At 45.1% G+C, this 15,676-nt stretch overlaps 1 protein-coding gene across 3 annotated transcripts in view; it reads left to right on the forward strand.

Annotated features, from left to right (window-relative positions):
- Positions 1 to 6,462: 6,462 nt before the first annotated feature.
- The window catches only part of SH3GL3 (SH3 domain containing GRB2 like 3, endophilin A3), a 137,415-nt gene continuing 128,201 nt past the window's right edge, over positions 6,463 to 15,676 (forward strand). For 2 of the 3 annotated variants that reach the window (XM_038532974.1, XM_038532978.1), the window contains exon 1: positions 6,463 to 6,579. In XM_038532974.1, the coding sequence (XP_038388902.1) occupies positions 6,535 to 6,579 (45 nt within the window). In that variant the 5' untranslated portion in view covers positions 6,463 to 6,534. The remainder of the gene's footprint in view (positions 6,580 to 15,676) is intronic. The other variant, XM_038532977.1, reaches the window with a different exon arrangement.

Raw genomic sequence — 15,676 nt, forward strand, 5'->3', positions numbered from 1 at the left:
TCAATTGATTTTCTGTTAGCTTCACGCAAAAACAATAAGTGAAGAAAATCTATACATTTGTCCTCAGTTGTGATCTTGCAAGTTCAAGGCAAACTGCCATGTTCAGCATCTGGGATTCATCATGTCTGCTCTGTTACCTCATCGATGGGCACATATCTTTCCCAGATGTACAAAATAAAAGGCCTATGAAGTTACAAGAAAAGCAAAACAGTATCCATGCTCTCAACTTCCTGTTGTAGCCAGGTATGTGGGGATAGTAAAATGAGGGGAAGGGCACTTCTAGGTCTAGTTTGTCCAAATACGTGGCCTATTGCACAAATGTGGTGGAGAGCCACATGCTTGCATCCATGAGTAATTGAGGGTGACTCTCCTGAAGGGCGCCTGAGTGAGAGCTTTTTATTTATTTTTAAGATTTTATTTATTTGAGAGAGAGAAAGAGAGCGAGTACAAGTGGGGCAAGCAGGAGAGGGAGAAGCAGACTCACCGCTGAGCAGGGAGCCCAATACAGGTCTCCATCCCAGGACCCTGAGATCATGACCTGAGCCCAAGGCACCTGCTTAATGGACTGAGCCACCCAGGTGCCCCTGTGTGAGAGTTTTCTTTAGGGAAAAAGAGAGAGACAAAGCTGGAAATTGAGAGGTCATGGTCAACCTAGCACCTTAGGATTATCTAAGACACCATGATTTGAACTTAGGTCTTCATGATCTGCCTAGAACTGCAATTTGGACCTTGTATCAGTCCACATGTTTAATGACATAAAATTCACAGCAAATGGAACATATAAGTCCATGTTACTTTGTCCTCTCCCCCCTTTTTTTTGACAAGACTTTCCTCTAATGACCACAGATTAGGGAGCAATATATATCAATTTGCACTTAGAACTGTTCCAATCAAAAAAAAAAAAAAAAGGAACTGTTCCAATCTTTCATGCACTAATTTTACATCTGGGAATCTATTCTAAGGAACTATTGCTAAATACAGAAAGAAACCTTAATATGGAAAAATATGTTTAATGTAGCATTATTTAAACCATGAACAATTTGGGGAAAAAACTTTTAAATTGAGTAACAATAGAAAATAATTAAATTTAATGATGTCTATATAATGGGTTATTAAGTTGTCATGAAAATGATGTGTGAAGACTAGACCAAATATAAAATGCTCATGTAATTAAGAGAACAAAGAAAATAAAGTAGTTTGTACAGTTGTGACAGTATGTTTAAATTTTGCATAGGAAATAGACTATTAAAGAAAAACATGCCAAAATACTAAGAGCAGTTGTTTCGACAGTGATTGCAAAGGTAAATTTTCCTTTTTACTTTCCAACAGTTTCCACATTTTCTTTAAGTGTTATTATATAATGGGAAATACGTACTTATGAAAACAGTTATTTTGAACTTAAAATAATTTTACTATTCCTTTATTTCAAAATTTCTGTTCAAATTGTCTTCTCCTCATCTGTGCCTCCCTAACTTAAAACCCATACTTTGCAGCCACTGGTTGATATATTTTTTTAAAGATTTTATTTATTTATTAATGAGAAGCACACTGAATGAGAGAGAGAGAGAGAGAGAGGCAGAGACACAGGCAGAGGGAGAAGCAGGCTCCATGTAGGGAGCCTGACATGAGACTCGATCCCGGGACTCCAGGATCATGCCCTGGGCTGAAGGCGGCGCTAAGCCGCTGAGCCACCTGGGTTGCCCACTCGTTCGTATTTTGCTTCCCAGGAAGGAAACTGGACTCTGGTCTTTGCTGTAGACTTCTTGGGTGGCTGGGGCCAGAGCATGAGCTGGTCTAAGCTGAAGGAAGGACAGGAAGACTTAGTTTATGTGCGCTGGCCATGGCTTGTGCTAGTCATGCTATGGCTTCCATATAATGTTTAATTATTGATGTTGACAGAGAATAGAGGTTCATGTATTTCACAGAACAATGGTAACCAGTGGTTGAGTAAAAATTGGGCATATAATTTCCAAAAGCAAAGGGAAAAAAGAAGTAAAGAAAAATCTGAGTAAACAATTAGATACTAGTGACAGAAGGAACTATTTGAAGGAATAAAAAAAAAAAAAAACCCTAGATAACATGCCATAACATGACAAAACCAAGATCAAATATACTCTTTTCATAAGAAATGTGAATGCTTTAAATCTCTCTCACAAAAGGCAAAGACTTGTTTTGGCCCCAAAACAAAATTAAATTTTATTGTTTATAGAACACGTGCCTGAAGCAAACTGAAAGGTCAAAAGTAAAGGACCCATACTTGAAAGCTGCCAAGAGAGCAGATTTTCAATATTCTCACCATTTAAAAAAAAGATAATTATATGAGGAGATGGAAGTGTTACTTAACCTCACTGTGGTGATCATTTGACAATATATACATGTATCAAATCATCACAGGTTTACACATTAAAATTACACAATGTCCTATTATCAATTATGTCTCTATAAAGCTAGACAAAAGGGACCAAAAAAAGAACAGTTAAAACATATGAAATGCATATAAACAATAAATAGGGATATAAAAATTGATATGTGACAAAGTAAAAATAGAAGCAAAAAGCCATAAACAGGGATCCCTGGGTGGCGCAGCGGTTTGGCGCCTGCCTTTGGCCCAGGGCGCGATCCCGGAGACCCGGGATCGAATCCCACATCGGGCTCCCGGTGCATGGAGCCTGCTTCTCCCTCTGCCTGTGTCTCTGCCTCTCTCTCTCTCTCTGTGACTATCATAAATAAAATAAAAAAAAAAAAAGCCATAAACAGGACAAAATAGGTTACCTTCTATGGATAAAATTCCAAACCACAAGAAGATACAACAGTTATAAGCAGAATACCACAGCACTGAAAAACCTTTACAGCTCAACTCCCAAACATAAGGCACAAACAACATATCATAATCAGAGCAAGAGACTATAGACTGTCCCTCTCAGTCTTTCCTAATTGAAGGGAAAAAAATCAGGATACAGAGCATTTGAAGGATAAGTCCAGAAGACTTGATTTATGAGATACATAATGAGGTATGTCATCCTGTTTTAGACATTAATCAGTATGCTTCCCTCCCCCTCCACCCCTACCCAGGCTCTCCTGCTCCCACCCACACAGGGAGATATGAGTCATTCACCACAGGACCAGACACAAAGACTGCACATACTAGACTCAAGAGCTGGCCTAAGCACAAGACAGAGAAATGTCAGTGCATACTCTACTCGAATAGCACTCTGCATCAGGGAAGGTAAAGGTGTCAGGAGAGCCAAGGACCACAAAGAAATGAACAGGAGAACACCCAAACCTCTGCCAGAACGTGGGCCATCTATCCAGAGTGCCAAAGACAACCACGGCATCCCTCTTGTCATTGTCCTGTGAAGACCCCAAATGCCCAAAGATTCTTTAGTTTAGAATAACACTTATGTGTGCCTCAAGGCTCTCCTACTGATTTCTTCTCATGTAGGCAACTGTCAAATGGCCCAAGACATTTGTATGCTCCTCCCTAAACAGACTGAAGAGCTTGGGGGATGGTGGGTGTTGACATACAGAGCAAACCTTGAACTGGCCAATGTGGCTCTAGCTAGCTTGAGTTTGAAATCTCACTCTGAGCTAGGACTTTCAGTGGAACATGTGCTTCCATGGTGGATAAAGAGAAAAACTGTCCCATAGAAACAGAACACACATTATTTCAAAACTCTACAGTACATTTGTAAAATGTAACATAGTAGGCTATGAAAAAAACCTTAGGGCCTGCTATTTGGCAATAGTACAAGTCTAGAATTTCCCATACAATGAATATAAGAAATCAAACCACATAGAAAATATTAAAAACATTTAGATCAAACAGGGCATTAAAACTGCAATCCCAAGTTTATTTAGAAAACAATCAGAAGAACTGTATCACATAATGAAAACAAGGTGTGAAGCCAAAGCTGTACTCAGAAGAAAATTTATAGCTTTATATGTGTTGATTATAAAACATAAAAGAATAAAAACATATAAGCCACATATTCTATGGAAGAGATTAAGGAGTCCCCAAATAAAGGTTAGTGGGCATTTGTGTTGCTGTTGTTCTTAGATAATTTTCTTTGCTGCCTAGTCTCTGAAGCTGCTTCCTATATTAGGGAGATCCACCATGGTGTGGATCTTAGACATCTAGAGCCTGGGCATATCATCTAGATTTAGCCAATCAGATGCTGCCCCCCTGGAACTCTCAATCTAGCGTGAGCCTGAAGGAAGCAGGGAATAGTTTAGCATTCATTCTGGTAGCCACAGCCAGCTTTCAAGGCCAAGTCAGCACATCCCAAAGGGCTGCCCCTGGACACGCTGCGGATGTGACCACTGAGATTCCCATTCCTGCTTACTCCCCCATGTGGTCCCCTATGGCTCTCCAAATCTCTGGGCCACCTGATACCCTTCTCCAATACATTCTTTTTCAGCTTACATTAACCAGGGCCAGTTTCTTTTGTTAACAACTTCAATCTCCTGAGCAAAACAGAAGGAAACAATGTATAATAAAGAAAGAAATTAACGATAGAAAAAAAAAATCTATGGCCATGATGAATAAAGTCAAGAACCCTTTTAAAAGACCAATAAAACTGGTAAACCTTCTCATGAGTCTAATCACTGAAAAATTAAGGCCACAAATAGCTTTACAAAGGAAAAAATGTGCATGAAAAATTATTAAGTTTAAAAATGAGATACAGTGTACCACTTCATGCCTGAATAAGAGAAATTACCAAAATTAACTGGATTAGGAAACTTCAGTATATTATCAACCATGGAAGAAATGCCAAGAAGGTTTTGTTTTTTGTTTTTTGTTTTTTGTTTTTTTTTTTATATATCACTCTTTTCCCAAAGGGCACAGAGCTGGATTAGTTTAGGTGCAAATTCTCCAAATCTGTGTTATTTAAGCAATTCTGACATGGAGAAGGAAGGCAGATGAGCATGTTTCAGGCAGTCCTGGACCAGCCCAGGAAAAGGGGACCCTGACAGTAATCCCTGTGGCCAGCTGCCCTCAGTGTAGTGGTTCCCTTGGAGGGGAGCCTTTGGTTGAGTGGGATTCAGCCTGTTGTGTGGACAGGCCACCTTGTTATGCTATTCTGATCCAGTGATCCCCACCCTCACACATTCCAGTTATCTGTGGCTGGTGTCAGCCACCTGTTGGCCAGTCAAGCCCATGGCACTCCCTTAAACTACATTAATTAATCCTTGGGATGTCACCTCTATCTCCTCACCTCACTCACTTCACCTTCTCCAACACCACAGAAAGAATGCTTCTGCTCACTCCTGTCCACAGCCTCTAAAGGCAAGGGAGGAAAGAAGCACAGGAAAGTGTAGTTACCACAAATCCTTCCTGGGATGAAGTCAGGGATAAGGGAATCAAGAGCTAATGGCAAAGGGCTTTTTCCTGGGGAAACGCAGGATGCCAAAAGTGGACGCCAGGGAACAGCAGGTGTAAAAGCAAAAGTGTTGGGTAAACCATGGCTCCTGGTCATCCCAGATGGGTCTTGCTGAGGGCTCAGAGAAGAGGAGCCTCTTTCTCTCAGGTGGAGCCTGGAGGAAGAGGATGTTTGTTTCTCCAGTGTTAAGCGCGCCAAGAGTGGGCTGCAGGTCTCGGGACCTCTGGAGGCAGGGTTCTGTGCAGATGCTGACCTGGTGAGGGGCAGCTCTGGCACAAGGATGCACAGTATGCTCCAGGCCCCGGGATGGGCCTCAGTGTGCAAAATGACTCCGTAACCGATGCAACTGGTAGGAATTACCGAGGGGGCGGGGTCCCGCGCGTGGTGGTTCCTCCGGGGTGGGGAGCACGGGGTTCACAGCTCCTTGGAGACCCCTGCGCTTAGCGAGCACTGCATCCATCAGCAAATTACCCGTTAACTGCTGGTTCTCCTGGAAGGCCACAGTCATGTGCACCCGGTGCGCCGGGGCACCGCACAGGGTGAGGAGAAACTACCCCGCCGCCCTCCTCCCGCAGGTCCCCCCCACCCCCCATCCCCGTCCGGTCGGGTTTCTGTACCTCTAGGCGGACTTGGGGAGCGTCCCTGCCTGAAAACGGACCCCCACCCAAACTGCGCCTGGGGGAGGCACGCTGCGGGCGAGCAAGGGCAGGTTTCGCACCGAGTCCCAGAAGCAGGAGAGGTGCGCCCTCCCTCCCCGCGCGTGGCCGTGCCGCAGCCCCCGCCCGCAGGCAGCCCTGCGTGGGCCCGCCCCGACCCACACCCGGGGGCTCCCCACGCCGCCCCGCCGCCCCGCCGCCCGGCGCCCGGGTCTCCACGCAACAATGAGGCGTGGGCGGCCCCGGCGGCCTCATTTGCATACCGCCGCCGCCCGGCCAATGGGCTGCGCAGGGGCCCCGGAACGCGGTGTTGCCATCTGCGTGCGCGCGTGTGTGCGAGTGTGACAGCGGCGGTGGCCGTGGCCCTGGCCGTGGGAGGCGGGCCCGGCGGAGCCCAGCCGCGCGGGGACCGGCCAGGCGCCCGCTCCCCCAGCGCGTCGCGGCCGCGCGGCCCCGCGGAGCCCGGAGACCCCCAGCGCGGGCCGGGCGCAGCCGCGATGTCGGTGGCGGGGCTGAAGAAGCAGTTCCACAAAGCCAGCCAGGTAGGGGGGCCCGGGGGAGGTCGGCGGGGGCGACCGGGCGGCCGCGGTCCCCCGAGGCTCGAGGCCTCCGGCGACCCGAGGGGCCCCTCCCGGGACGCAGAGGTGCCGGGGAGGGCCCCGCGGCCCCGGGCCGGCCATGCCCCGAGCGCTGTCACTCGGCGGGCGCCCGAGGGCCGGGGCGGGGGCGGCGGCGGCGGCGGGGGCGGCGGGGGCTCGCGCGGGAGAGGGGCGTGCGGAGGCCTGCGCGCTGCGCTCGGCGCCGCCCCCCGGACCTGCGCTCGGCAGCCCCCCGGGGCGCATCCTGCGGCCTCGCGGCGGGTGCGGAGGTCGGGCCCGCGCGCGCCTGGAGGGGGACCGCGCCGCGCCCCCGGGCCGGGGCTCCCCGTGGCGGTGCCTCGCCTGCGCGCCGTCCTGGCGCCGCCGGCCGGGCTCCTGCTCCCGGGGGGCCGCGGTCTGGCTCGCAGACGCCGGCAGACCCGTAAACAAACAGTGGTAGACGCACCTCCACGCGCGGAGCGGGCAGACAGCCCGATGGGGGCGTCCGGGAAAGCTTCCCGGAGGAGGAGACGCGGCGTTTGGGAATTAAGTAGAAGCAGGGATGGTGGTGGTGGCGGGGGAGGTGGCAGGGAAGGGGGAAGGGCGTTCCGAGTGGGGGAAACCGGGAAAACAGGAAAACAGGAAGGGAGGCATGAAATTGCTGTGTGTGCGTGAGTGTGTGTGTTGACAAGCAAATTTGTATTCCGAGATTGCAGTCTCTTCCGGCCATGGCATAGCTCGCATTGTAGAACCTATCCCACACCTGCAGCCCGGGATCTGTTGCTCTGTCTCGTCCTCCGCCCCCCCCCCCCGCCCCCGCCCCAGCCCCCCAATTTGGCTAGCACCAAGGTGGACAGATTTCATTCAGAATCCGCATTAATGAGATCTTATCCTGCTTCTCCCACAGATTGGTAAGCAGCTGAAATTAGAGGATTCTCTTCTTCTAGCCTCAGTTTCAGGCTGAGGGCACCGCTGTTCCCTCACTCACACCCCTTCCATGAAGAAACTGGGTGATGCCCAGATTCTGATTGGGGACACTGGGCGGACAGTGGTGCTATTCAGGGTGATGAGGAGTCCTGGAGGAGGGGCCGGCTGGGCGTACTCCTCGCTGGCCTTGGGCCCTTTGAATGGTCTGGGGCCATTCAGTTATCACTGGCCTTGGGGCAGGTGCATGCCCAGATCTGGGGCTCAGGGATTGAGGCCAAGACTGGAACTACAGACTTTTTGGGATTTAAGCCCTAAGTGGACATTAAAAAATGTAAGTGCAAGAAAGTCAGAAAATGCACAAGGAGCTAAATACAGACTCTAGGGAGCAGCCACATTTAGGGACAGTGTTCAGCCCAGTACTTGATAAGCAGTGTCCACTCAATAAATATTTATTGAATAAAGGAAACTTTTGGGGTGGAGGAGCACAGGAAGGAAAGAACTGATAGATGCAGGAGAGAGGAGTGTCATGGAAATGGGGTGGGGGGGCGCATTTAAAGGCAGGAGCAGTGCTGCTGTGAGCTCAGAACCAGAGCATGCTCTCGGCTTGGGCCGCCAGGAGGCTGGGTGCCACTGTGGTTAGGGCAGTGCCAGAGTAACTGCTGGCTGTGCTTGTTACATGGCCTTCCTTAGGAGGAACTAGGAGGGCCTTCCTTCCTGGCAAGGAACTGACCTGTTTTGAAGATTTTCGTTTATTTGGTAAGGACTTCATAGGAGCACATCTCAAAGATGATGGAGATAAAAGCTCTAGGGTGATTCATGTTAGTTTCTGAACACTAGCAAGCATGAATGGTTGAGATCTTAGGAAGGTATTGGCATCGGAGAAGTGTCACACTAGTGATGAGGTCCTTTAGTTTAACCACCATCAGTCCATTAAAAAAGAAAGCGAGAGTAGGTTTAATTTAGACATTTGTTGCATGAGCTGAAATCTTTTGTGCATTTATTGGAAAAGAAGGAATCACAGATTCTCTCTGCAGTTTACAAACCACGTTTTTTTTTCCGTCAAAGTATCCAGTAGATAAGTTTTTTATCTGTTCTAGAAGTCTGTCTAAGAAATCTGGCCATGGGACAGATTTGGTGGAAGAGTTAGACTGGGTTTAATATAAAAGGGAGCATGACAGTAAAAAATGCCAGACGTTCTTCTCAGACAACATTTTAACAGGAGGTTTTAATTCACATAGAACTTTCCAGGGCAGGGGAAAGGGAGTCCCAGATGATGTCAGCGGCTCGATAATTCCCAGTGGTTGTGCCACTGACCAGGTCTGTGACCTTGGGAACCTGACTTACCCCCTCTAAACCTTAGTTTTGTCTGTATCTTGGATTAGAGGATTTGGAAGCTATGTCTCTCTCTGTTTTAAAACTGATTGTAGTGATGCTTGCACAACTCTGTGAATATTCCGAAAACCATGGAATTCACCTTTATGGGTGAATTGTATGTTGTGTGGATTATATCACAGTATGTACCTCCAAGTTTTGAAATTCCTTTAAAAATTTTTTTAAAAAGATTTTTATTTATTCATGAGAGACACACAGAGAAAGGCAGAGACGTAGGCAGAGGGAGAAGCAGGCTCCCTGTGAGGAGCCAGATGTGGGACTTGATCCCAGGACCCTGGGATCACAACCTGAACCAAAGCTAGATACTCAACCATTGAGCCGCCCAGGTGCCCCCCAATTCTGAAATTCTTAATTTACTTAGAGTATTTCAGAGAAAGGATAAAGTGGATCTTTTACAAATAAGGGAACTATAGGACCATGGTGACCGAAGATGATTTTTCTCCACAATAGACAAGGTAAAATAACTCATAACCTCCTCTTTCTTGGTACCTCACTTATCTCTCAGGGGGTGGGAAACAAATCCCCTTACTGTACAGAGAACGAAAAACTGTAAACCCCAGAGATTATGCCTCATTTTGCAGCATATGGAGATCAATAGAAAAGAGGGAGAAATAAAGTAAAATGACAAGAGCACTCGTGGAGTTGATCACAAAATGTAGTTAATTCTCTTCTTCAGCATTGGAACTTAGAACCTAAGTGTCCCTTGTTCATAACTACTTTTTTTTTTCCCTCTTGAAAGGATTTTTAAGTTTATCCTCCTACTGGAAGGGATAGAGCTTGAATTATTATATTAGAGATAAATACAAAGGGGTTCAAGATGGCCTTGTGGTTTCTTATCAAACGTGGTACTTGATTAATAAAAATGTAGAGTAATTACATTACTGTTACCACTCTTTGATTTGCATTAATTATGCTTAATAATGCATAATTCATAGTGGTTTTCTTGACAATGGTCACTATTGGTACAGGATGTTCAGGCTGCACCTGGACTTCCTCTGACCTGGACTCTGTGCGAATAGCCATATTCTTTCTCTTTGAACTTCCAGGATATGTGTTCCTCAGCCCTGAGAAGTCTAGGGAAGAGTTCATATTTCCTCTTTTTCTTCTTCTGTCTCCAAATTAACCATATGGCGATAACCGTGGATGGTGGTGACCATCCACGGTGGAGGTTTCATGTTAAATTTATTTCATGTTAAATTTATTTCTTTTTGCCTTATGTAGTAGTGCTCTTTAACCTTTGTCCTGTGACCCAGCAACAATAGGGAATGTGGGAATCTAACACAGCTTTTTTTTGTGGGGGGTAACTCCCCCACCCTTCTCTTTTAATGCATTAACCAGAGAAATGATGAGCAGTCATAAGAGGCCTAGACATTTTTCCTGTGACAACCCACTGCACATGCTGGCCATTTATGGGTAAACACTTCAGAGAAGGATAGTCTTTGTAAATTATGAGAATCCCTAGGGAGGCACTGAATGTCTCTTGTTTCACTGTCTTGTTAGAGAGAAAGATAAAACTGCACTTTACAAAATCCATAATGATTTATTTTTTTCTCTTAGATGCGTCAGAAAATACATGATACTTAAACAGTCTTGCTTCTTGCCACGTAGATTGCTTCATAAATTCATCTATAAATCTTTGTATTTTTTAAAAAAAATTTAAGTCAGTGTGCTAGAATAGATGTCCAAGCCAAACTGATTATTATCTTTAAACAGTATAATCCAAACATGGGGTGCCTGGGTGGCTCAGTGGTTGAGTGTTCTGCCTTTGGCCCAGGTCGTGATCCCAAGGTCTTGGGATCGAGTCCCGCATGGGGCTCCCTGCATGGAGCCTGTTTCTCTCTCTGCCTGTGTCTCTGCCTCTCTCTCTGTGTCTCTCATGAATAAATAGATAAAATCCATAAATCCATACATAAATACATAAAATACATAAAAAATACATAATCAAAACATTTCTTAAGTCTGATGACTTTTTTTTATCCCCTAAAGTAAATGTAACAGGGTGCCACTCACTTGGAATTTGATTTTAAAAGGCGTTTGAAAGCAGGGTTTTTTTTTTTTGGCTGTTTTTTTCAGATTAATTTTTTAGCTTTAGTAACAAATTGAATGTAAATGATGTTACCCAAAGTTAAGTGTGGGGGGGGGAGATCATGTGTATTTGGGGGAGCATTCTTTCACCTAGGAAATTAAACTGCCAGTCAATAGGACTGATATACTACCGTATTGGTTAAATAATAGGCAAACATATTTCTGGAGGTTCTATACCAGCAAAATGTGGGTAGTTGGATTTTGCATTTCGGTGGAAATCTGGGAAGGTGTTGAGTTGGGGGAAGGGTCTGGGGGCAGCTGGGGATGGGATCAGGAAGGGACTGTTGCATTGCTAACTGTTGGGGTTCCATGAAATGCCTTTCCTCTTGCCTTGCAGTTCACAGGGTCATGTACACATGTTGTCACCACAGCACCGATGGCAGTGACCTCTGTGAGCCTGGGATTGTTCTTTCTGGCTCTCTTTCTAATCCATTGGATGGTGGTGACTTTCCTTCGGCACTGGATAAATCTTTCTCAAACACTGATGCCTCTAAGGGCTTGCTTTGCCTGCTCAGAGCATCCATCAGTGGCAGAAGCTACTGCTCCTCCAGGCCTCATGCCTTGGGTACTCCCTCCTGAGCCTGATGGCTAAGCCGTATTTCTCACCCACATCCCTGTCGTTTCTTCCACGATTCCACAGCTGAGAAGGATCTGCCAGTTAATGAGTGGGTGCTACTCTCTTTGTCCTGGAAGGACAAACAAGGACACTGCACACTGCACACTGCCTCCCCACTGGGCTTCACACCCCATCCCTCTCATTCCCATATGGAAAAGTCCTTCCTTGGTCTGAGATCCTGCTTCACCCCATCCTATTTTCTCTCTCTCCTTCCCAGCAAAGTGTATTGAAAACATTGTCTATTGCCGCATCTCTACTTTCTCATCTCTTTCTCAGCTGGTTCCTGCCAGCTGTCTTCACCAGCACCCTGAGGCCTAGGTCTCAAGTGAGCCTCCGCCCCCCAGCTGCCACACCTTGGGGTCGCTTCCCCACCTGACTCTCAGCAGCCTGTGACCCTGTGGACTGTACTCTGCCCACAACTCCTATACTCACTGGGTTTTCCCCTGGCCTCACCTTCTTGGTCTCCTTTATTGCTCCTTCTGACCACCCTGGTCCCCATCGTTTCCCAAGGACATCCTGGAGTGCCCCAAGGCTCTGAATTGGGTACCTCCCCCTTTCTCAGCCTCTGCCCCCACCAAGGTTTCTCATCCAGCCTCACTGATGTATAGACAATCTATACTTTGATTACTTTGTAAATTGTATTTATTTATTTTTTTTTAAGATTTATTTATTTATTCATGAGAGACACAGAAAGACGTAGAGACATAGGCAGAGGGTGAAGCAGGCTCCCTGTGGGGAGCCTGATGTGGAACTTGATCCCAAGACCCCAGGTCACAACCTAACCCAAAGGCAGAAGCTCAACCACTGAGCCACCTAGGTGCCCTGTAAATTGTATTTCTAGTCCAGGTGTTCCTTCTGAATACAAACTCCTGCAAACTCAAAAGGCACCTCTCCCCTTGGATATTTAAAAGGCTCTCAAACTTAAGATTTCCAAACTTGAACTCTTCATTTTCTCCACCCCAACATGTTCTTCTGCTGGTGGTCTCTGTCTCTGTAAATCACACTGACTGTGTGCTCAGCTGCTCAATGAAAACAAAACAAAACCCAGGATTCATCTTTGATATTTTTTCTCTCCCTCATTGGAAAGGAAGTTCATCAGAGAGTCCTTCTTCCTGGTTCTGTTTTCAAAATAAACTGCAAATGTGTTCATCTTTCTCTTATCTCTGCTGCCATGCTCCTCCTGGTCCTGGCCATGGGCTCCCCTTGCCTGGACGGCTGCAGCAGCCTCCTGCCCCGTTCCCAGACCTTTATTCCGAGTGCTACCATCCACTTACAGTGCTCACTATGCTCTTTTTAAAATGTGCCTCAGACCATATCATTCTTCTGCTTGCAAGTCTTGAATTCTTCAGTGGCTTCCAGTTGCATTTAGAATACAAACCAGACTTCCTCCTCCCCTGGCATGGGAAACCACACATCACTGGGCCTTCTCCTCCCCCTCCTGCTGGTGATCAGATGCACTGACCTCTCGTTCCCTTACTGGGCTAAGGTCTTCTTGTCTTGGGGCTTTTGTGGTAGCTGTTCCCTCAACCTGCCATGCCTTTCCTCTTGATCATTGCGGGGTGTCTCCTCCTTTTCTTTTAGAGTGCAGCACAGAATTTTCAGAGTGCCTCATCAGAGAAGTTTTCCCTGACCACCCAATGCAAATAGACATACGCCTTCACTATCACATTACCCAGGTGTTTTGAAAACCATGTCACAAATATCTTAATATTTTGACAAGTGTATTCAGTATTGTTGGTTTCCTTTATGACCCCATGTATTTTTAAGTTAAATTTTGTATTGAGGTAGTTTTGGATTAACCAGCAATTTTGAGAAATAATACAGATCCCTGTACCCTTTACATGGTTTGTTTCCCTCAGTGGTAACATTTTGCAAAACTGTAGTACGTGATGGCAACCAAGATACTTACCACTGATACAGTCAGTTTACAGTAGGCATCCATCAGCTGCGGAAGGTGATGGCCACACCTACTTCCCTCCTGCCCCCTCTCCCTCTTAACTGCTGGCAACCATTAATTTGTTTGCTTCTCTTTAATTTTTTCATTTTGAAGGTGTTGAATAAGTGGAACCATATGGTCTATAACCTTTTGGGATTGGTTTTTATCTCTATATGATACTATAGAGATTCATCTAGGTCATGGTGTGTATCAGCAGTATTCCATGGGGTGGACATCCCACAGTTTAAGCACTTACCTGTTGAGGGACATGGGGATTGTTTCCAGGTTGGGGCTATTACGAATGTAGCTACTGTAAATATATATGTACAGGATTGATTGATTGACTGACTGATTTTATTCATGAGAGACACAGAGAGAGGCAGAGACACAGGCAGGGGGAGAAGCAGGCTCCCTGCGGGGAACCTGATGCGGAACTCGATCCTAGGCCCCAGGGATCATGACCTGAGCCAAAGGGAGATGCTCAACCACTGAGCCACCCAAGTGCCCTGATGTACAGGTTTTAATGTGAACCTAAGTTTGCATTTTTCTAGGATAAATGCCCGGGAGTATAATTGTTGGATCTAATGGTAGTTAAATGATTAGTATTTTAAGAAACTGTCTCAGTTTTCCAGAGTGGCTTTACCATTGTACATTCCTCTCAGAAATGTGTGAGGGTTCCAATCCTTTCTCATCCTCCTCAGTATTTACTGTTACTATTTTATTTATTTTTAATTTCCTTGTGGTTTTAATTTGTATTTCTCTAACTGCTAACAACTTTTCATGTGCTTAGCGTACTGGCTTTCTGTATCTCCTTTTCCATGAAATGTCTGTTCATATCTTTAGCTCATTTTTAATACAGTTTTTAAAATTGTGCATTCTTTGTATTTTCTCGATACTAGTCTTTTGTTGGACGTGTGGTTTCCAAGTGTTTTCTTCTAGTCTGTAGCTTGTCTTTTTATCCTCTTAACCTGGTCTTTTGCAGAGCAGAAGTTTTTAATTTTGATGAAGTCCTATATGAGAATTTTCTTCTTTTTGGATCATGCTTTTGTTATCTAAGAACTCTGCCTAGAAAAAAAAAAAAAAAAAAAGAACTCTGCCTAGCCCTGGATCCTGAGGATTTTTTCTGCTTTTTTCTAAAAAGTTTTCTAGTTTTAGGTTTTACATTTAAATCTGCAATCCATTTTGAGTTAATTTTTAAAATAAGGCATGAGATTTGGACCAGAGATCATTTTTTTGCCCATAGATATCCACCATGGATACCAGATACCCAGATTCAACACTTGTTGAAAACCCACTGAATTGCTTTTGTACCTTTGTTAAAATCACTTAGGCATAGTCGTGTGAGCATATTCATGTCTTCTCTTTTTTTTTCTCCCATTAATCTATGTGTATTTGTCCATTCCTTTGCCAACATAATCCCATCTTGATCACTGTAGCTACATGGTGAGTCTTGAAACCAGGTAGATTGATTCTTTCCACACTAGTCTTTTTCAAAATTGTTTTAAGCTATTCTAGTGTCTTTGTCTCAATTTTAGAATAATCTTTTCTACATCTACAAAAACACGTTTCTGAAACTTTGATAGCAGTTGCAGTACATCTGTGTATCAGTTTGGGGAGCACTGACATTTTCCCTTGTTGAGTCTTCTAGACAGTGGACGTACCCTCCATGTGATTTACTCTTGTAAATTTACAGTAGTATTTCTTCCTTTCTAATCTATATACCTTTTATTTCCTTTTCTTGTTTTATTACACTAACTGGAATCTTCAGCATTATTTGAATAAATGTGGTGCAAATGGAATCCTTACCTTGTTCCCCAACCTAGGGGAAACCATTTAGTCTTTCACTGTCAAGTGCAGTGTTAGATGTAGGGTTTTTGCAGATGTTCTTTATCACATTGGGGAAGTTCCTTTCTATTTCTACTTCTCTGAGTATTTTCTTTTATCATGAATGGGTGTTGAATTTTGTCAAATGCTTTTCTGTATCAGTTGATTTGATCATGTAGTTTTTCATTAGTTTATTAATATGGACTCCATTAATTGATTTTTGAAAATTGAACCAACTTTGCATCCTTGGAATAAAATGCACCTGGTCATTGTGTATATTT

The sequence above is a fragment of the Canis lupus genome, chromosome 3, assembly GCF_011100685.1.
Source record: "Canis lupus familiaris isolate Mischka breed German Shepherd chromosome 3, alternate assembly UU_Cfam_GSD_1.0, whole genome shotgun sequence".
Taxonomy (NCBI): Eukaryota; Metazoa; Chordata; class Mammalia; order Carnivora; family Canidae; genus Canis; species Canis lupus.